General features: G+C 45.8%; 1 protein-coding gene and 1 long non-coding RNA gene across 5 annotated transcripts in view; one reads left to right on the plus strand and one right to left on the minus strand.

Moving 5' to 3' along the window:
• Positions 1-22,267, plus strand: part of GRM5 (glutamate metabotropic receptor 5) — a 285,964-nt gene extending 263,697 nt beyond the window's left edge. For 3 of the 4 annotated variants that reach the window (XM_083499273.1, XM_083499271.1, XM_083499272.1), the window contains one exon: positions 13,580-22,267. In XM_083499273.1, coding sequence (XP_083355399.1) covers positions 13,580-14,435 — 856 coding nt within the window. In that variant the 3' untranslated portion in view covers positions 14,436-22,267. The remainder of the gene's footprint in view (positions 1-13,579) is intronic. The other variant, XM_083499274.1, reaches the window with a different exon arrangement.
• On the minus strand, positions 153-15,155 carry LOC310705406. The gene is made up of 2 exons (XR_014525240.1): positions 15,017-15,155; positions 153-3,100 (listed from the first exon to the last, which is right to left on the minus strand). It is a non-coding gene; the product is annotated as an uncharacterized lncRNA (long non-coding RNA).
• Positions 22,268-22,495: the final 228 nt, after the last annotated feature.

The following is a 22,495-nucleotide window of genomic DNA, read 5'->3' on the forward strand; positions in this document are numbered from 1 at the left end:
GCAAACAGGGTTGCTAAGCCAACCTGGTCTCCTCTTGAGTCTGTAATGTTACGGAAAAATCTAGGTGTGAGGCTGCACAGTCACCCAGCTCGTCGGGCAGAGCCCATGGGTCTCTGCGGAATAAAGGAAGGAGCCCAGCCAACCGGAGCAAATAGCTGTAGACCAAAGTTTATTGTGCAAAAGGTTCAAAGAGCAAATTTGAACCCTGAGGATGGGGTGACAAAGACTTTTAAAACTTTCCCACCATATCCCAGAACACAGTTCGTACAGCATCATTGCTACATCACTGACGTGTCACAAAAGGGGAGGGGTTAACCTTGGCAAACATGTCCAGACAAGTCCTTGGTACAAGATTAGCATAAGCAGACATGGCAGGGCAAGACTCAGGTATAAGATTAGCATAGACAAATATGTCTTAAGTACCCACCACCCAAAAGTACAATAGAAGTTCCTTTGCATGTCTGGAGCCTGAGGCGAGTCAGGTGATGAGATTTGGCTTCCCTTGGCTAACAATGAGCCCAGCAATTGTCACCTCTGGGAACTTCCTGGAGTCCTTTTTCAACAGGAAAATAGCTTTGGAATGGAGGAAACTGGGAAAGGAGATGATTTTATCTTATTTTTAAAGCTAGGTAACTTCCCTGAGCTGTCAAGTTGAAAGGATACATTCAGGCATAATATTTGTAATATTTAATTGAAAGATGTGCCACCCCCCGGTAATTTCCGTAACAGTTACAACAGCTTGATCTACAGCAGGTGAAGGGGGCAACTGCATGGAGAATGGAAGTGTTACTGCCTCATGTTTGTTGATCAAGGAGCAAAGAAAGGTCAGCTTTAACAGAAGCTGGCAACCCTAGCTGCAAGACGGACACTGTCTTTCTCAGTGACGGGAACCATTTTGTCCGTGATTTGTTATTTTGCCGCCAAAAAGGAGACTCTTTGCAACAAAACATCCCCCCTGCTGGTATGTATTTGGCCTAGCCCAGCTGGCAAAGAATCATCAGCATCGGTCTCTGGCATGTGTTGCTCTGGGCTACACACATGGTGAATTTGTTACAAATGTGCCAGTGGCTTTATCCTTTTTATTTTAATACCAGTGATGCATTGTAATGATCGGACAAGGGCTTCCTGGGGCACTCTTGGCATTACTGAAGTACTCTCAGGCATGCATAGTCGACAATGACAGCACTACAAAATGCATGCCAAGAGCTTAAAGGATGTCTGAACAAACCCAGAGATCGCCACTGAAGGACTCTGTACTGCACTGAGCATGGAGACAATAAACAAAGAAATTAATAAGCAGCTTGGGGAGCTCAATCCTACCTCCCAAAATCTCTCACCTGGCCTACTTATAGAGTCCTACTTATGTCCACCACATGCACCTGCACTTACGAATCTTTCTCTTGTATGAAATGAGATGCAAACAATGAAGGACTCTTCAGCCAAGAGAAGGGGAGAGAAATGTGATTCAGTTCGCATTCGAAGGTGAACCTGCCTTCAAAATAGGAAAGCATTTTTTCCTCTAATTTTCCAGGTCTTACTAGTTCTTGTCAGATGCTGCCAGCCCAGGAGCAGGCAAGTGAGTTTCAGATGGCAGGGAGCTAGTAGTTCGGATGATATTTATCCTGTTTTTGAGAATCTTCTCCTGTGGAGCAAACATGTCACTGGCTCATAAATTATATTCACAGTCCAAGCTATTTTGTTTCTAAGCATTCCCCCCAGCAACTTTAACATGCACAAAGGACATTTATTCATTCTTGCTAAATTACTTTCCCTAAAAATTCTTCATCAGCATAAACTTAGAGACATGCATATTTCTTCCAGATATGGCAAGCTCTAAATTTCCTTTTGACAGCTCTAATATCAATACATCAACTTTTACAACTATCATTCCATCCATATATTTAGCTTATCACATTGACATGTCTCTTAACCCAAAATTTATTGACCATCAACTGATAAACAAAACTTTAAGTGCCTTTATGACCTTGGATGATAAATTGAGCTTTCACCAAATGTGAGATAAACCTGTAGCCATGAACATTAATGACCCAACATTCTTCCTATGTTTGTGAAAACAAACCATTCTGCCTTCTGAATAAAATTGAAATCAGTTACCCAAAATTCTTCTGAAGCTCACTTTAGGGCTGTGTACTCCCTTCAAAAAATTACTATACTTAATTATTTACAATGTCAACTTCTTAATTATTTCTCATGGACCATCCTCATTTGGGTATGACTTGATTTTGTTAAAATAAAATATGATCTGTTCTTTATTTGGAGATAGTAGCCATTCCAGAAAAATTAAAGCATCTACAGTATAGTGTAATATCCGTGACACTGTGAAAAATTAGATTCTGACCAGAGATAGTAGAATTTGTCATTTTAGCCAGGAATTATGAACAGGCAAATCCAGATCCCTAGAGCAATCTCATCTGACAGCTGAACCAACTTTTAATCAAGATGAAGTAGAAAGTTTACAGTGTCACTTACAAGGAATATAAACTTGGTTGCTAAAACCGTAAGAGATAAAGGAATTTCCCATTTTAGTGTTGACATTCCTCTCTGGGTGCTACATCTAATATCCCAAATATCCCTGAATGATAGTTCTCCATCACTGTCAAGTTCTTACGGCGACATGTCTCCATCATTATTTTAGAGCCTGACCACCTCGGTGACAAATGGTGGACAGGATTTCAGAATGGAAAACAGTGTGTGTCCCCACAAAAAAAAATACGAAAGTCAACCTTCTCCTAAAGCATTTGGATAAGCTACAAAGCATCATTCAAAATGAATAACAATCCTTTTTAATGGACTCCCGGGTGTTCCATGGCGATCTCTTGAGTTGTTCAGGTCATCAATTTAATCCCTGCTGTTCTGTCTTTTTATTCCCTCGTTGGGCTTCAATGATGTCAGCAGTGGTCGATTGTGTTCACACATCTGCTCAGGATTGATCCACAGCTTCTGTTTGTTTGTCAACCTCTCTGTGTGGCATTCTCTCTCTCTCTCTCTCTCTCTCTCTCTGCCCCCTCCATCTCTCTCTCTTCCCTCTTTTTCTCTCTCTTGTCTTGGCTGTGCCCATTTCTAACTTGATTGATCTGTTCTGGAAAAAGAACAGCAATTCAGTTGAAGAACAAGAAGCAAATTGGTGGGGAAGAAAAGTGCATGCAAATATCAATTACTCATATGCCGTTTTAGCCTGTTGACAGCGGGGAGGGGGCTGCTTCCCCACAGTATATGCAATCTTTGTCCTGTATATTTTCCCTCCAGTGAAGAGCCAATGTTCATTCTATAGCATGATGAATTTCATTTCAGTAGAGCTGAGAGACAGCACGCTCTTGAGGAAGATGCCCTACATTTGTTAGCTTAAATCTTATTAAACAGGCCGAGGGCGTTTCTACTTGCACGGAGGTAAATGCGCCTGAAATCAATGGGGCTTTACTTCCAAGGAATTTTGGTACAGAAGTCTCACAGGTAGAGCAAAGGTCTACCAGCAATCTCAAGAGAGAATTTTAGATATGCATAGCTGGTGGGAGAATTCCGCTTTCCTCTGCGGGCCACAGACATGTCAGTCTTGGTGTGGTGAATCTGCAACAGTGCTTTGGAGCATTGATGCATTGATGCATGACCTTACCATGTCAACTGTATGACAAGTGAGTGTGTGCTGTGAGACTGTTTGGAATATGAAACTTGTTTATGTCTTTGAATTCGGGCTGGGCAATATATCATCCAAAACAGGTTTGAAGTCCATATTGTCATATCGGTTTCATAATTTTTGACCTGGCAATATATCGTGAATCATGGTGTGTGCGTGCACATGTGCTATGCAAAAAATTAAACGTGGGGGAAACTGTGAAGACAGCCAATGCTTCTCTCAATTCCTGCAGCCCCTGTTGACTCTGCTGGCTCAACTCTCCCCTGCCTCCTGCAGAGGGGATAACTGTGAAGCCAGCCAATGCCTCTACATAGCTCCATCCTTATTTCAACCATCATGATATATCACAATGTTTAGCTAGTGATATACCACGATATTGAAAACCAGATATCGGCCAGCCCTGCTTTGGATTAATGCTCATGTTTTGCACCGATAACACAGGCTTGGCACAATGGGCTTTGGCAACCAATCCTGTACTTCTCTTGCCTTGCGCAGTGTAGACCAAGAAGATAAATAAACACTGCAGCCAATAAAACAATTGTTTCCACAATTCCTTAGGTCAGGGTTAGGGAACTTTTGACTTTCCAGATGCTGCTGGACTACAGTTCCCATCAACCCCAGCAAGCATGGCTAGTGCCCAGCGAATGATAGTTCTGTAGTTCAGAAACATCTGGAAGGCCAAAGATGCCCCACATCTGCCTTTTGGAAAAGGATTGTCCAAGTCTTCATCATACGAATGTCGATAAAACCCAGTAATGGACGTGACAACAGAAGGAATGGAGGCTAGAAGAGCAGAAACCATTTTCTCTTTTCATGTAGGCACAGATATTTAACTTGTGTTGTTCTAGTTATTTTCTGTCTGTGCCAACATGGGGACAAATCATGGCAGGGATGAAGGACCTTTAACTCCCCGGATGGTGATGGATTCCTGCTCCCATCAGCTCCAGCCAGCAAGATCAATGTTCAGGGATGAGGAGAGTCCGTAGCCCAGAAACGTCTGGAGGGCTGTAGGTTCCCTGCCCCAGATTTAAGGCATTGAGATTGGCTGACTTATCATCACAGAGACAAACCCTCATGCAAGCTGTTGTGAGACAGATATACGTTTCTTATTTGTTGCATTTAATTAAGTCGGTAATTTTAAGCCAAAGTCATAGCCGCGCTACCAAGGCATCGATGTTTTGACAGCCTCATAAAACATCCCATCACATAATTGATTTTAGATGATGGAAGTGAAAGCTATTAGTGGGCGGCTTGTGACTGATTGTTGCTCAAATATAAAAGTGCCTTGCAAACAACTAACATCATGCACATAAAAATGTTTCATGTTTGTGCAACAGCTCCCATTTTGTGGTTTTCTCCGGCTCCTTTTCCGTGGAAGGAAATTGCTTGGGAGAAACCACCTTTCCAGCTCAGTGAACATGATGTTGCCAGCCTCCTGTTACTGTTTGAGCTGATGCATTGACTTTTCCTAGGGTATCATTGCAAGCAACATGGCCATGACGCAGCTTCCAACTTTTGAAGCCCAAATTGGTTTGCACGGTCCATTCTAACACCTAGAATCCAGAGAAGGAGGAACATCTAAGTTCTGTTTGGGTGCAATGCCTGAACAGGAAATATGGGTGCTAAGAGGAGGCATGGAGTCCTACTCACTCATCCCCTTCCACAACATCCATGTGAGCTCCAGACCACCCCGTCTCTGATCTCGGCCTTCTCCTACTGAATGGGGAAGGTACGAAGAGGACTACCTACTACTCTAGTTTGCTTTAACGTTGAGTAGAAGCCCTGTGTGATCCGGAACCCTGAAAAAGGAGGGTCCTCAATCTTATGGAGACTTCTACTCATGTTCAAGCAAACACGAGCAGAGGTCCCCTTAAGACCTTCCTCATTCAACATAGAAAACTTGGGGCAGGCAGAGGTAGGGGCGTTGTGTACAATTGCGGCTGCCCCATATCAAAAGGGATATTGTAAAGTAAGTAAAGCTTCCGAAAAAGGCAACCCAAATGATCAAGGGGCTGCAGTAACTCCCCTATGAGGAGGCCATAGCCCCAGGTGCCTGTCATTGGGGGTCTCTGGGTCCCAGAGCCTAGTCTGGCAGTGCCACAGCACTTCCGGCCCCTCACTGAATGGCCGCCTGGTTAGTGTTGGGGGGCTGCACCCATAGGCAGGCGGACAGGCAGAGTGGTGCAGCGCAGAGCAGCCCCGTGAACCATCCGTGCCCTGCGCCCACCCAGGGGCGGCAGCGAAGGTTAGGCTGGCATGACAGGATTTTGTTTACCCTGCATACCCAGTGCCTGGTCCCACCCGTTGCATGTGCACATGCACGCTGGGTGCCAATGAATTGCACAACACTGCTGATTTGCTCCCACGGGCAGTAGTGATGGCCACCAACTTTAGAAGAGGGTTAGGCAAATCAACAGAGGATATGGCTATCTACTCCGTACACTGTTGGGGGCAAAAAGGCTCTGAATACCAGTTTCTGGGGGGCACAAGTGGGGAAAGAACTGCTGAGGGCTTCTCACAGGCTCCTTCGACAAAACGGCGCTGGACTAGTTGGGCCTTTGGTCCAGTGGCGTAGCGTGGGGGGTGCAGGGGGTGCTGGCCGCACCGGGCGCAACATCTGGGGGTTAGGGTTAGGGGGCGCAAATCCATGGGTTAGGGGGCGCAAATCCACGGGTTAGGGGGTGCAAATTACTTGCATTGCCCCGGGTGCTGACAACCCACGCTACGCCACTGCTTTGGTCTCCTGCCTCCTACTAATGTTCCTATTGCCTGCTCAGGCCTAACACCTCAACAGGGTTCTCTAGACCTTCAATGGAGGTATTTTAAGCAGAGGGTTGTTATAATAATAATAATAATAATAATAATAATAATAATAATAATAATAATAAAATTATTTATTTAACCTGCCCTTCCTGGTTCAGAAAACCGGGCTCAGGACGGCTGACAACAAATTTAAAACACTTAATTGATGCAACAACAAAAAAACAGCATAAAATACAGTATAAAATGTGAATAACAATAAATTAAGAATTCAAAAATCAATTTAGGTGGGAAATCCATCCAATAAACATTAGATGATCACCAGGGCTAGCTGGCTAAATTAGTCCTATTTGGGCCAGCGAGGAGACCAGGGGAGAATTAGCTGTGGGGTCTCAGAGCGGGTAATCTTCATAAAAAGGGGAGGGGAGGAAGGGCAATAAAAGATCAGGCTAAGTTCAAGTTGAAAGCCAGGAGGAATAACTCTGTCTTACAGGCCCGACGGAAGGAGGTTAAATCCTGCAGGGCCCTGGTCTCATGGGACAGAGCATTCCACCAGGTTGGAGCCATCACTGAGAAGGCCCTGGCTCTGTTGTAGTTGCAAGATTGCTCCGTTGAGCAGGGGGTTCCACTACATGACGTCTCAGGTTTCTCCCAACTCTTAAAAACCTATTCAATTGCTTTATGCAGAGTCAGGCTATTGGTCATCTAGGGCAGCACTGTCTGCGCTGACCAATGGCAGCTTACCAGATTTTCACACAGCCACAGGACAGGCTGGGAACTGAACGGGGGACACTGTGTGTTCCAGCACTTTGCATGTGTTTCTTGTGCGAAGCCTGGCTTGTTCAGCCTGCATGTCACAAGCCCTTATATGGCTCGGCAGCTAGGCAGATCTGAGACACTACAGAGCTATGCTGCTCTCCAGCCAAAGCTTTGAGTGTCTTCCTCCCCCCCCCCCCCCATGGACGCCTAAGGTGACTTTTACTATCTTGCAGCTGCAACTGCAGAGGAGAAGAAAAACAGCATTTTAAGTTGATTTATCCACCGCTATAAGCACTCATCTGTGCTCTTTAAAAAATAATTACAAAGGTGCAGAGATTTTTTACAGCAGTGAGTTTGCCAGAAAATGCTGCACATTCAATGAGATATTGATGCCCCCGAATTCCTGGGAATTGCAAGAGGGGAGAGTGCTGCTGCCCTCAGGTTCTGCGTCAGGGCTTTCCACAGGCATCTGTCAGCTGCTGTCATAACACAATGCTGGATAGCTCAGTCGGAAGAGCATGAGACACTTAACCTCAGGATTGTAGGTTTGAGCCTCACATTGGTCAAAAGATTTCCACATTGCAGGGGGTGGACTAGATTATGCTCAGGTCCCTTCCAATTCTCCAATTCCATGATTGTATGATTTCATGGCATAATGGGCCATCAGCCTGAGCCAGCAGAAATCTTCCTTTGTTATTTCTGTTCAAGCATTCGGCATGCGCAAGTACTGAATGTGTGAATGGGCTTCTGAGAATGCACCTGGGTTGTCCTGCCTCAAGTAACAAAGATATGTGGGGAGGGGGACAGCCCATAGCTCAGTGGTGGAGGCTCTGCTTTGCATGCAGAAAGTCCCAGGTTCAAGTCCTGGCATCTCCAGTTAGGAATGGGAATGTCCCCTGCTGAAACCCTGGAGAGCGTCTGCCAGTCAGTGAAGACAATGTTGAGCTAGGTGAGCCATTGGCCTGATTCAGTATAAGGAAGTTTCCTATGTCCCACTGTGGGGAAAATGCATGATAGGAGCATAGCTGTCAACTTTTCCCTTTTCTTGCGAGGAATCCTATTCAGAATAAGAGAATTTCCCTTTAAAAAAGGGAAACGTTGACAGCTATGGATAGGAGAAACAAAAGTTATGATGAATTTTCATGAGACTTTTAGAAAAGGGGAAAGAAACTGATGTGAAAATATGAAAAAATGGGAAAATAGGAAATTGAGAGAAACAAAAAATGTCAGATTCACCCATTCCTCTGTGGGTTAGAGAGAGAGGAGGGGAGGGGGAGAGAGAGAGAGAGAGAGAGAGAGAGAGAGAGAGAGAGACGGAGACGTGCTTGCCTGCCTGTGAGCTTGGCAAGGGTTGGAAAACCCAACCAAAATCTTAACAGCAATAAGGACACCTTGTGACAGGGATGGCGAAGGTGAAAGATTATTCGAGGGATGAAAAGCACTGGGACTGCATTCTGTGGAAAGCTGCCTTTAGTATTTGAGGAGGGACAATGACTTTTGCATGTTTGTCAAACGTCGCTTTGTTTTCCCTCAACGAGAAAGCCAGTGATGCGATCTGACTGACCCCCTCAGTTAAACCTCCCGGATGGGCAAAGAGACTGACACATGCGTCCCGAGGCCTATTTGGGTAGGGGTGGGTGGGAGAAGGGAATTTAAAAATGGCTTTCTGCCTCCAATTTCCTGGAAATGCCACTGGTTTTTATGACTGACGCACTTTAGGGAGCGAAGAGGCTTAATTTGCTACATGAACGTGACACAGAGCTCTACAGTAAAAAAAAAGAAAGAAAGAAAAGGAACCAGTCTGGCACTTTCGATATATGGACATGGCAAAGAGCCCAGATTGGGGTGGCAGCCGCTGACAGGAGACTCAGTGCCTCCCTGGCTATTAAATGACACACTTCTGTTCTGTCAAGCAGGTGGCCTGTAATTAGGCAATTAGCTCCCAACAAGGCCAGTTGTGTAGTCACCCTGAATGGCTGGACAATCCTCTCAGAACCTAGTTGGACAGTACGTGAGGGAAATGAATATATGCACGCAAGACTTCCTCATCAAAAGACTGCTAACTCTCTCTATTCTCTCTAGACTGGAAAGAGAAGCTGCTGAATTGCAACTCATTACCAAGCTTAAAACCATGGAGAGACCTGGTCTGAACAAAGACATTGGATTCTTATCTCATTATACATGACTAAGCCATTTCTCACCTTCTCACCCCTTGCCTTTTCCTGTAAGACCTATTACAGTCGTTAAGAGTCGTCAACAGGCTCATCTCAGCTATCTGCCAATCTCCCATTCCCACCACCCTTCTGAGTAATACCCCTCCCCACCTTCTCACTATATAGAAGGGTCTGGCAACTTCTGTTTCAGTGTATCTGAAGAAGTGTGCATGCACACGAAAGCTCATACCAAGAACTAACTTAGTTGGTCTTTAAGGTGCTACTGGAAGGAATTTTTTTATTCTCTCTATTCCAGCATTCTTAACAGTCTGGAGGTTCCAGGTCAGGAAACCCAACCCCTAATCTCAGGGTGAATGAGAAAGACCATCATAATAACACATGTCACAGCCTCACTGTGGCTACCTTGCTTTGGGGAGGGGCGTTTAGCTGCATCCCCCCCCCACTGTAATAATAATATTATTATTTGTACCCTGCCTATCTGACTAGGTTTCCCTAGCCACTCTGGGCAGCTTTCAGCATATATAAAAACATAATAAAACAGCAAACCTTAAAAATGGCTGCCTTCAGATGTTTCCTAAATGTTATATAATTACTCGTCTTCTTGACATGTGATGGGAGGGCGTTCCACAGGGTGGGTGCCACTACCAAGAAGGCCCTCTGCCTGGTTCACTGTAGCTTCACATCTTGCAGTGAGGGAACCACCAGAAGGCGCTCGGAGCTGGACCTGAGTGTCCGAGCTGGATGATGAGGGTAGAGATGCTCCTTCAGGTCTACAGGGCCCAGGCTGTTTAGGGCTTTAAAGGTCAACACTAACACTTTGAAATGACCCCATCGCTGTTGATTGAGACAATGAATCTAAGTCCACAGCCCGCAAGCTTGTGAGTTTCCCTATGGGGAATATCCCATGCAGATATTCCCCTGCCACTTCCCCATGGAAAACTGTAGGAATCCCATGAGGTGAGGACCTTCTATGATGATGCTTACTGATTCTTCCCCGAGCTGTTTTTGAAATCTGCCTTGGTTTCATTTGTGTGATACCGCACTGAATTCTGGTCTGGGAGAGATATCAATAAAGATGACAATAAACCCTTAAACTACAAATTCCATGAAAGACTGGCCAGGAATCAAGAAGTTAAATTCATGTGGGAATGGAAAACAAGTAAATTTCCAACTAAGTTTCTCGGAAAGAGTATCCCCCCCCCCCTACTTCTCTGGTTTTCTTGACTCTTCGCTTTACACATAAACTTCCAGAAGCAGAGGTCTAATTTCCTAGACTTATTTCTAGTCTAAGAATCCCATCCCCTCAGGGATGACACCTGGGGCGGGCCACACACCCCACGCTCCCCCTTCCTCTGCCAGTGCCCATCCATACTCCACTCTGGTCCCAGAGCTACTAACTACATTAACTCACAAATCCCAGCTACTCCTTTAACCAACATTTCATCCTCCTGCTCCCTCTTACCTGAACTTTTGACAGCAAAGCCCCTCCTCCCATCCAGTCACAATGTAAAACACAGTTCTCTACAGCTACATTCAAACACGGGGAATGTTGCATTAGTTTTCCTGATCCTAATGCTGATCCTAATGGGACACGAGTGGTGCTGTGGGTTAAACCACAAAACCTAGGGCTTGCCAATCAGAAGGTCAGCGGTTCAAATCCCCATGACGGGGTGAGCTCCCGTTGCTTGGTCCCAGCTCCTGCCAACCTAGCAATTCGAAAGCACGTCAAAGTGCAAGTAGATAAATAGGTACCACTCTGGAGGGAAGGTAAACAGTGTTTCCGTGCGCTGCTCTGGTCCACCAGAAGCAGCTTAGTCATGCTGGCCACATGACCCGGAAGCTGTATGCCAGCTACCTCAGCCAATAAAGCAAAATGAGCGCCGCAACCCAAGAGTCATCAGGGGTCCCTTTACCTTTACCTAATGCTAGCACTTCAGTCCAATTTTTGAACACTGCTTCTATACTGCAGTACCTTTTGCGTTATGGAACAGTCACTTCCTGACTGGTACAGGCACATATTGCACTGAAGTGCATTCGTACCAGTGGGGGTGGTGTGGCAAAACAAGGAGCATCATTGGACAATGTCTCTACTCCTCCATCCTTTACGCACATGCTTGCTTGGGACCCCCTATGATTTCCTATGAAAACAAATGGAAGGGACCGCATACAGGTATGCCGCCCCAAATTTCATCACTCCTACAATTCTTTGGGTTAATGGGGTTGCAAATGATTTTTTTTTTTTTTCTGGAACCAATGAACACAGAAAAGACTTCTAAACTTCCACCATTCCAAAAGTCATAGAAAAGCTCAGATATAATACAGAAATTAACAATTAGTGAAATGGAATACACGGCTATGTGAAGGCAGCCTACATCGACTGCAGAACACGTGTGACCACTTGTACTGTATTAGCTTGTCAAGTGTTGAAGAAGGATTTCACCACTGGCATAATCCCGTTTCACCAGAGCCACCTCCACAATGTGTCTTGTGATGTGTGTGCCTGCAGTGTGTAAATCCAGACGACTGGTCCGTGCATTGTTTCCCCTGATCTTGAGGGAAGTGGTTGTGTGTTTGTGTGTAGTGTGTGTGATACGTTATTGTGTGTGGTGCAGTTCTCGGTAGATGTGGCCACTCTACAATAAGAAGATTGTCTAGGTGGACGAGTCTGCGAACCATTTTGCAGCCTCAGGCATGTTTGTTTTGTCTCAGCCATTGCTTAACAGTTTATACTTTGGAGATGCTCCATGGTGTGGATTGCTGGTTAATAATGTGTAATTTATTTACATGGATTTGTGTGTGTGTGTGCCGGAGCAGAGAAGGCTTGAAACAGCTGTGTGAACTGTAGGGTATCTCTGCTGATGAAAAGGATGCTTCTCCACATTCTTGTCTGTACGAATGGACCCAGAAACATTTCATCATAGGTGAAATGGACACAATGGCTTGCTCCTCGTAGCCCAGGTGGAGAGGAGACATGATGGCCCTCTTCAAATACTTGTAGGACAGTTGCATAGAAGAAGAAAGCCAAGACTTGTTCTTTGCTGCCCAGAGGACAGAGCTAGACCTTATGTTACAGGAGGCTAAATTTCAGTTGAGCATTCGGCGAAGCTCCTTGACGGTAAGAGCTATTTGACAATGGAATTGCTTACCTGGAGAGGTGGTAGGTTTTGTTCCAAACTGGAGGTCTTCAAGGAGAGGCTGTACAGCAGTTGCAGGCGACCATTGATTCTTCAGATGTTCCTGAACTACAGCTCCCATCATCCCTGGTCATTGGCCATTCTTTCTGGGACTGATGGAAGTTGCAGTTCAGCAGCTTCAGGAGGACCTGCTGTACAGCTGTCTCCTTGCAATACTCTCTTTTCCATGCACAGAGCAGAGGGTTGAACTAGATGGTGTGCAAGAAGCCTTTCAACTCCACGGTTCTGTGATGTCTGAAAAATCCTCCGCATTCTCTAGAATGCAGTAGAAGCCATTGGTGGCTACCTGGTTTCATTCATGATGGTTTATTTCAAGGCTGATTGATGACTACAGCATTTGCTTATACTTATCTTAATGCTTGCTTCTTTTGATAGCAGCTATCAAATTTAGTTCAGTTAGCTTTTGGGAATGAAACCTGGGTGCTGTGATTCTGATATGTTTATTCAGCGCTGGCACCAGACTTCAATGGGGGCCCCTTGGTGTGGACCAGCATTGCTTCTCCACTGTCCAACACACACACACACACACACACACACACAGTGAGGTTCGGGCACAGCCCTGTTTGCAATGTCTGGTGCCGCATGTTTTTCTGCTACTGACGCCATTCACTGCCCTCCATGGGGGCTTCAGTGTTGGGTGGGTGCTGGTGATTTTGAATGGGAGCTAAGCTCAGCTGCCACCCATGGAGGCTGCCTGCCGTCTTAAGTGACCCCAAACGCATCACGCTAGACCATAGATCTCTGAAATCAATACATTTCAAAGATCTGCGTGCCAGCGCGTGGCATTTTGGGTAACCCAAAACGGTAGGTGGCCACTGCAGATGAGTTTGGCTCCCATTCAAAGGAGGCAACACTGTTTGTTGTAATGGGTTGAGTGCTGAGTAGCATCATGGCTGGCAAATGGGCATTCCAAACTCTTGGGGCTATCAGAACACTAACTGAGCTGGCCATCCACTTGTGATGGCCCTGCTGTTAATGGCTCCCTTAGATATGAACCTTAAGTTCCTTCTCTCTCTCTCCCTCTCTTCCTTGTTTTGCAGCTCCAATGGGAAATCGGTCACATGGGCCCAGAACGAGAAGAGCACAAGCAGGGGAGCCCACCTCTGGCAGAGGCTTTCCGTTCATATCAACAAGAAGGAGAACCCCAACCAAACGGCCGTGATTAAGCCTTTCTCCAAAAGCACAGCCAGCAGCCAGCACAGCAGCGGCGGCAGCAGCGGCGCCACACTCACCGTCCCGCTCCCAGAGTCCAGTGCCAAACCGCTTTACGACGTCTCCGAAGCAGAGGAGCATTACCCGGCTCAGTACCGAGCTCAGACCCCTTCCCCCATCAGCACCATCAGCCAGAGGACCGCCTCGCTCAGCCGGACGGAGGACGACGTCCCGACGTTCCAGACAGAGCAAACCCAGAGGAGCAGCTCCTCCCAAGGCTCCCTGATGGAGCAGATCAGCAGCGTGGTGACCCGCTTCACTGCCAACATCAGCGAACTCAACTCCATGATGCTCTCCACGACCACGCCGGGAGCCATGGTGGCCACCCCTCTGTGCTCTTCCTACCTGATCCCGAGAGAAATCCAGCTTCCTACCACCATGACGACGTTTGCAGAGATCCAGCCTCTCCCCGCCATCGAGGTCAACGGCGCATCTCAGTCGGCCAGGAAGCCGTCCTGCGGCAGCGTCAAAGAGGGCCCTTCGGCAGGAACACCAGCAGCGCCAAAGCCAGACCTGGAAGAGTTGGTGGCTTTGACGCCTCCCTCCCCCTTCAGGGACTCTGTCGACTCCGGGAGCGCTTCGCCCAGTTCCCCGGCCTCCGAATCCGCCCTGTGTGTCCCCTCTTCGCCAAAATACGATTCGCTTATGATAAGAGATTATGCTCAGAGTTCTTCTTCTTTGTGAATGTAGCTCACGTTCAACCTTGGATCTCTACAGCTTCAAGACAAGAGAGACGGGAGGCCAACCCTCCGAGATCTCCAGTGTTTACAGACACAAATGAGAGTATTGGGTCACCTCGAATAAATAATAAAACACGGAAGCAGGAAAGGGAAAGACGAGTTACGCTCTTTAAACACACACAAAATAAAAAAAAACTGTTAGCAGATCTTTGTGGCCTTAAAAACATGGGCTTTTAAATGAGATAAAAAAAACTGCACCTATCTTTGAGGGCTTATAAGGAGTCTCTTAAATCACATACCAAGTGCTTTGCATTAGTATATAACAATGAACCGTCGACAACGCATATCGGAGAGAGAGTGTGAAAAGGAAGGTTGACGTTAAGCGACCGTCCAGCGTTTGTTTACTTGGATTCCTTAACCCAGAAGTGAACCTTGACCTTTTATCAAGATAACGGAAGACCAAAACGTTGAATGTACATTTTCTAAGAGACTTCAGATCTGGGACCAAAACAAATCCAGCTCCTTTTTTTGGTTCAAGGCGTTTGTTTGGGTTTTTTTAAAATGAAGATCTCAACCAATAGTCACCTGTTCTCTCTAACTGCTAACCATTTTTTTTTGGCTAAAACGTTATGTGTACATGGCGGTCCTCCGCGTGTTGACAGACGTAAGTTGATGCATTGCAGCGGATGACTGCAGTCACAGAGGGCTTTCCAAACGACTTCTCATCCGACAGATTTGTTTATGAGGAAAAGTAATAATAATCTCTTCAGTTAAGTATCTAAAAGATTTTTTTTTTCTTTGTTAACATTGGATTCACCTCCAGAGCGACAAAATTCCAGGAGGATTTTCCTGACTATTTCACCGTGTTGCCAGCCAATAATGGAGTAGCAAAAAAGAAAATTAATAATAACAATATTAATAATAATATTTTATGGAGTACTGTTTTGTAATTCCCTTACCAGGGCAAATGTTGAGGTGAATATTCTCTTTCTAGCGACGCTGTGGAGCTATTATAGCATAGCTGTGTTTCCCAAGTGAAATCCACACATTTTTATGGAAATTCTTACATTAACATTGCCAGTTTGAAATTTTTACCAGGCTCAAAGGTCTTTTAGTCATAAGGAAATGGGTCAGTTGTCTGATATCGTTCTCGAGGAGCAGGGAAGGGCCGTAGCTCAGTGACAGAGCATTGCTTTGCATGTTGAAGGTCCCAGGTTCTAGGGCTGGAAGAGAACCCTGTCTGAAATCCCAGGAAGCTTCTGCCAATCAGTGTAGACAATACTGAGCTAGGAGGACCAATGGACTGACTCAGCTTCCTGTGTTCCTATGAGTTGTTGCTCTCAATCAGAGAGGTGGGTCTCCCTAGGGAGATGTTGACAGTTGTCAGGGGAGGTGGGACTTCCTTCCTGGTCCCTCCCAACGCATCTTTTAATCGGGAGAGATGAGTGCAAGCTTACTGCTCTGCCAATCAATTGCAGCTGCAATTTGAGAGGCTGCGTGCCCTTTCAGGATTAATTCTCGGTACTGTTTGGCCAACAGGGCAACCATCAGTTTTCCACAGATTTTAGGCTTTCTTTCCTTTATAGAGATGGTGCACACAAACACACCAACTTTTTCAGGGTGTTAAAGCAGGCAACCGATTCATGGTGTGACTTTGCTCCCTCTGTCCTCCTTCAGTTTCCTGGATCGTGGGCCATGCACAAGAATGAGCAATGGCTGGAGGGAATGTTGTGGGTTACGTTTCTGGCGTGACGGGCTGCTTCTCATAATACAGCCATCGCATTGGAAGTTTCTTGAAGCCATCCCTTTTGGGTGTGCCATTTGCCATGTGGATTGGGGAAATGGGCACGTGGGTGTGATCATTATGGGCTGGGTTGCCAAGCTAGGTCCAGATCAAGGCATTGGTTTTGTGGCTGGAGAAGTGGAACAGCATCCCCAGGAAGATGTCTACCTCCCCTTTGGCGAGATCAAAGCCCTCTTCATTCGTACGTTATCCATTCAGAGAACATACATGTGAATAACTGAGTAGGGGAGGATCTGCTTCTGACCATGGAAGCATCATGCCATCATCATGACTCTTAGCCATTGATAGACTTGCCCTCCTTCCGTCTATCTAATCCCCTTTCTCAAGCTGACCAGTCAGTAGCCATCACTAAATCTTGTGGTAGCTATTTCCTATGTGAAGAGGTTCTTTCACTTGTACCTTTCGGCCATGTTTATTTGCTCTGGATAGCTCAGGAAATTGGTTTAAGTCTATATATATCCATCGAAATGGGTGGCATGGTGTCTTTATTGCTTACTTATTTAACTGCTGAATGGTTGCCTTCTCTCTCCCAGAAAATGTGGGGCAGAGAACATTTAAAAACACAAATTCCTATATATATATGAGAGAGAGAAACCCATGATTACAGTTGCTAGAGGCTGCTAAGGAATTTGTGTTTTGAAATGTTCTTCGCCCCACATTTTCTGGGAGAGAGAAGGCAACCATTCAGCAGTTAAATAAGTAAGCAATAAAGACACCATGCCACCCATTTCGATTGGTGCAAAGGACCATGGCTCAATGGAAGAGCATCTGTTTTGCATGCAGAGGATCCCTGCTTCAGTCCCCAGCATCTCCAGGTAGCACTGGGAGAGAAGCCTGCTTGAAGGCCTGGAGGCCTCCTGCCAGTCTGAGTAAGGTACACTGAGCTCTGCCTCCACAGCTGGAGGCAGGAATGCCTTTGAACACCAGGTGCTGCAAACCACAGGAGGGGAAAACGCTCCTGTGCTCAGGTCCTGCTTCCAAGTTTCCCACAGGCATCTGCTTTGGGACCAATGGCCTGATCCAGCAAGCTCCTCTTATGCTCTTATGAGCTGGGTGGATTAGTGGGCTGACTCATGACACCTGTGTTCCCGTGTAGCCGTGGGCTATGGGATTCCATTGAATCTTGCATTGACTACATAAGGAAGTTGTGTTTCCTGAATTCCAAAGGGAAGAACGGGGAGACAGAGGAACAACAGAAGAAGGTGGAGGCTGCCTTGTGAAATCTAAATATATAGAAGGGTGGGGAGGGAGAGACGTGGATTTAAAATTCATTCTTTATTTCACTCAGCAATGAATGTGTAATGCAATAGAAGCCAGTGTTGTGGGGCAGAGCTGTGGACTTGCCCTCACAAGGCTGGATGGAGGTGGCACAAGGCAGAAATGAGATCAGGGAGTGAGCACTCAGAAGCAGAGCAAATTCAGCATTCCCACCAATGGGTCCACACCACCCTGCCCTACCCCATCCAGGTACTTTGCAGAGATGATGCCCCACTACACTGGTCACTCCTGGTGTCGTGTTGAAAATGAAGGAAAAAATGGGGCTAATATAATGAGCCACCAGATCAGGAGTGAAGAAGCTCCTTTGGTCCTTCAGTTGATGTTCGACTCCCAACTCTCCTAAGTCCCAGCCAGCAAAGTCCATGGTCAGGGACTATGAGGATTGAAGTGCAGACAGATATGGCGGGTCACTGTTTCCCCATCCCTGCAGGAGATCCAACTAGTCCACAAACTGCAACGCAGCCCATCAGCAGGGCTTTGAGGGCCTCTTGACAAAATGCAATAAGATGTTGCAGGCCCAACAGGTCTGGGCAGTGTCCCATGTGACTTGGGTGTGTCCTCTATAATATGGCCCAGGATCCTCTGCAATGCGCAGGGTTCTAGGGCAATGCGTAGATGTCTCATGGCCGACTTGAGTTGCAAATGGTACCCTGAATGTAGGAAATCGAAAATAGCCCAATAAAGGCTCAGAGCAATAGGGCATAGGTTTTGGTTGTCTCGGTGCACAACCATGCTATGTGTGCTCATATTCAATCTGTGTAAGAGCACATGTGAGAGCATTATTGGCCGGTTGAGAATTGAGGACACAGTGTCAATGACGTACTTAGACATGGGAGTGTAGGGCTCAGGATCTTTCTCAGTGCGGTCCAAATGGGAAGTAGATGGTTAGCTAACTGTGGGTGCATATGCCTGGCTGGAATGTGTCCTAGAACTATAACCATGCCTCTTGTGTGTCCTGGGTGGAGGATGGGGGGGTTGTGTGGATGTGTGAAGGAACTAGCCTGCCATACAAAGGTCATATAAAGGTCCATTCCACTTCTGCATCTGGTCTCATCTACCCAGTGGCGGAGTAAGCTGCATGAGTGCCCAGAGCGGCGGCCATGCAGTGCACTCGGGGGGGGGAGCCACCACGCAGGGGCAGGGCCATCCACTGCGCAGGGGGCTGGGTGATCCTCTGTGCGCATGCGGCGGCGGGGGGATCCTCCACTCACGGCTGCAGCGGTGGTGGTGCGATCCTCCACTTGCAGCTGCAGAGGCACGATGGTGGTAGCTCGCACCGCCACGCCTGGGGGCAGCGGTGCGAGCCCCCCATGGGGTGCCTTTTTGTCACCCCCCTCAGAGGTGGCACCTGGGGTGGCCCCCCGCCCCCACCCCCTTTCTCCGCCAGTGCACCCACTACTCACCCTTGGTCAAGGGCCATAGCTGAGTGGTAGACCATCTGCCTTTCAAGCAGAAGGTCGCAGGTTCAATCCCCCCAGCATCTCCAGGTGGGGTTGGAAGAGACACCTTGCCTGAAAAACTGGAGAGGCACTGCCAGTCAGTGCAGACAATACCGAGAAAGATGGGCCAATGGTCTGATTCAGTGTAAGGCAGATTCCTATGTTTCGCCACTGGTATGTGGCCCCTTAGGCTGAAAAAGCTTCCCCAACCTGGATTAGGTTTTGTTTGCAACTGATTGTTCCAGCAGGTTATGGGCACCTTCTGTCTTTTTCTCTTTTCCTCTCCCTCCTAGTAAGCAATAGCAACCCACCTGGTGGCTCCACCCCATCCAGGGAGCAGCTTCTGGCAGTTCTGAATGTGCAAATGGGCTTAACTGGAAGAGCACTTTACACGTGTGTCCTCACACACATGATGATAGGGACGTTCTCTCTGTAGCATTCAATGATGTTCGTTCATACACTGAATGAATGCTGCAGTCAGTGAGCGATGGGCAGACATCTATGAACCAGTCCTCAGAAACTAATGGTCTAATCCAAGACTCCATGTATATGCTTCACTGCACACACAGAGGTCCTACAAAATCTCTGCTTCCTTTTGCATGCTCTGAGCTGAGCCCTCAGCTGAAATTCCCTATGTCCAGCAAGGTGGCGGGAGGCAATCATGTAGAGAAAGACTGGGTTATTTATTGTTACCGGGAAATTTAATAGAATCTTAGAGTTGGAAGGGATCGTCTAGTCCAGAGTTTCCCAAACTTGGGTCTTTAGCTGTATTTGGACTACAATTCCCATCATCCCTGAGTACCCCTGACCCTGCTAGCTAGGGATGATGGGAGTTGTGGTCCAAAAACAGCTAGAGACCTAAGTTTGATAAACCCTGGTCTAGTCCAACTTCCTGCGGTGCAGAAATGTCCCACAAAGAGAATCGAACCTGCAGCCTTGGTGTTAACAGCACCACTCTCTAACCACTTGAGCTGTCTAAGCAAATTGGAGTCCTTTTTTCTATAACACACACACACACCACTGCATTGGGAGTGTATTCATGCGATTAGCTAAGATTAAGCAATTTGCAAACTGGCTCAGAAATTCTAATGTCAAATGTCAGCATTTCAAATGTAGAATTTCTGGAACGTGGCTTATTTTTGTTAAGATTGTAAATGCAAATAAAAGTACATACAGGGGTAGCGGGGGACACTGAAGAGCTGTGTCACTCATGCATTCATTGTTAGAAAGGTCTCAGATTTTGATACAAACTGCAGGTTCAGAATTCGCTAAGAAACGCAGGAGGTTAGCGAATGAGCTCTGAAAGCAGAATTTTAGAATGGGGATGTTGCTGCAGCTCTCTTTCCTGAGTTGTGAATTCTTAATCGATAGAACGTGTTTGAGTTTCACATTTTTTTAGTGGCTCTTAAGGGAAAAGGCACTTTTCACAGCATGTGGAAATACTTTGTGAAAGTCCCCTTTCCGAAAAACCTGTCAAGTAAACAGTGATGGGGGATATATTCAGTGCCATCTGCACTTTAACATGAAACTCCATACTTCTCACTTCCCAATACAAGGTGTGAAACAAAATGTAATGATCCATTGAAATTCTTGCTTTTCCAAATTTTGCCGTGTAGTTTTCAGTTTGTAATATATACAAATATGTGTACATTAGGGAAAAGTGTACATCAGTAAAGATAACATACACAAATGCATTAGGGAAACTTATTTAATAATAAAAATAAAAGGTATAGCCAGAGAAATTTGCACTAAAATCCTGATAGATTTTTCATGAGGTTTTTTTTAAAATCATCATCATCAAAACAGATACAAAATTATGGGGAATGGAATTTAAGACCGAGAAAATGAGAAGTGGGAAATGAAGAATTTGTCCGTCGCTACAGGTAAACTAGAACTTTCCACTTCCGCTCCTTCAGCCAACGATTTTGCCTAAGGGTATAGATATTGGAGAGAGAGAGAGAGAGAGAGAGAGAGAGAGAGAGAGAGAGAGAGAGATAGCAGCCTGGTTTTTCCTCTGTGTTTGAGGCTGAAGAAGGAAAGGGAGGAAATGGTTGAAACATGTCAAAGGATGTGGAAATAAAGTAGAAAGAAGGGTTAGTTGAGGATCCAGGAGAGCTAAAGATTGGCCGTGCTTTATTTCTCTTGGAAATGGTGTGTGCGTGTGTATGTGTGGCAATGGGGAGTTCAGTTTGCTGGTCCACATGGCCGACAGTTTGGCAGGGGACAAACCCAGGATGATCAGGGAAGGAAAAGGTGAAGAGGTCCCTCAGTTTCCCTAGTGTGCTAGAGCATCCAACCGACAGCACGGGGCAATTCTCTCCAAACGCGCCCTAGTAGCTCCTGGTTCTATTGGAAATTTCCTGATTCACAACCCAGGACTTTCCCCCCAGCAGCTGAAATCCCCTGGGGAGGGAACCCCCCAGGCATCTGACCAGCTGTGATAGAGTTATGCCACATTGCTTTTTTTGCAACAGCTTTTTCTTGCACCCAAGCTACTGAAATCTCTCCAATTTTATACTGTGGAAGAAAAAAAAAAGTATATACTATCTATATGTAGTTCGAAACAAAAACAAAACAAAATTACAGATCAGCAAAGGGAACTCAAATATATATATATCTATATATATCCATTTTGGTGAGGAATCCGTGTGTTGCATGACCGAGTCTATCTTGTCTAATAAGAGGAGTGCAACAATATCAGAGACAGTGTCGCCTGCAAAATGCCAACTCACTCTGATCTGCCAAATGTGAACAAATATACTATGTATATTATGTGTACTAATAGAATTCAATGGCAGCTGATGGTGATATTTGTATAATTAGACATTTGTATAGGGTATCAACGTTTTAGAGAGATGGTGCCAATTCTAAACAATATTACGTGGGCTACAAGTGCTTGTAATTCTTTTTTTTTAATTTGCTAATAACTTATTATGATAACTTTGTTTTGGAACATTCTGTGAGTGTTTGGGGTTATTTTTTTTTCCTTTTTTTTTAAAAAAATACTTCTTTTTAAAAAAACACGTTGTTGCCGCTTTAAAATTATTAAAACAATAGAGAATGTAAAGTTATTCTTTTGATGTGAACCGAGACGGAGTTTTTCATTAAAGACAAAAACGAAACCTTAACCTTTCTACCTGCTCTGTTTTTGCTTTCTTACTTGTACAAAAGGAGGGAGAAGACGTGTAATTTATTTTAAGCATCTTAAGGAAATACATTTGCTTGTTTCTCGGTTGCTTACATCATGTTATAGTTGGTGTTTATGTAGAGTCGGGTACTTTTTGAACAGTATTAAAACAAAAACTGTGATATGAACCCAGCTTTGATTGGTCTTTCAAATGCCGTTGTCTCTGCTGACTGCCTTCCCCCCTTCCCCCCCCCATTCCCACCTCAAGTAGATCACCATCAGACAACCACCAAAACACATACACAGAAGGTTTCTGCCAGCAAACCGCCAATCAATGTGTAGCGGCTGCAATAGTGTTCCATGAGAGAACTAGTAGTAATTGTCCAAGACAGGGCATCTCCCAGTAGCTGACGAGT

Source organism: Podarcis liolepis, assembly GCF_965112155.1.
Source record: "Podarcis liolepis genome assembly, chromosome: 4".
Lineage (NCBI taxonomy): Eukaryota > Metazoa > Chordata > Lepidosauria > Squamata > Lacertidae > Podarcis > Podarcis liolepis.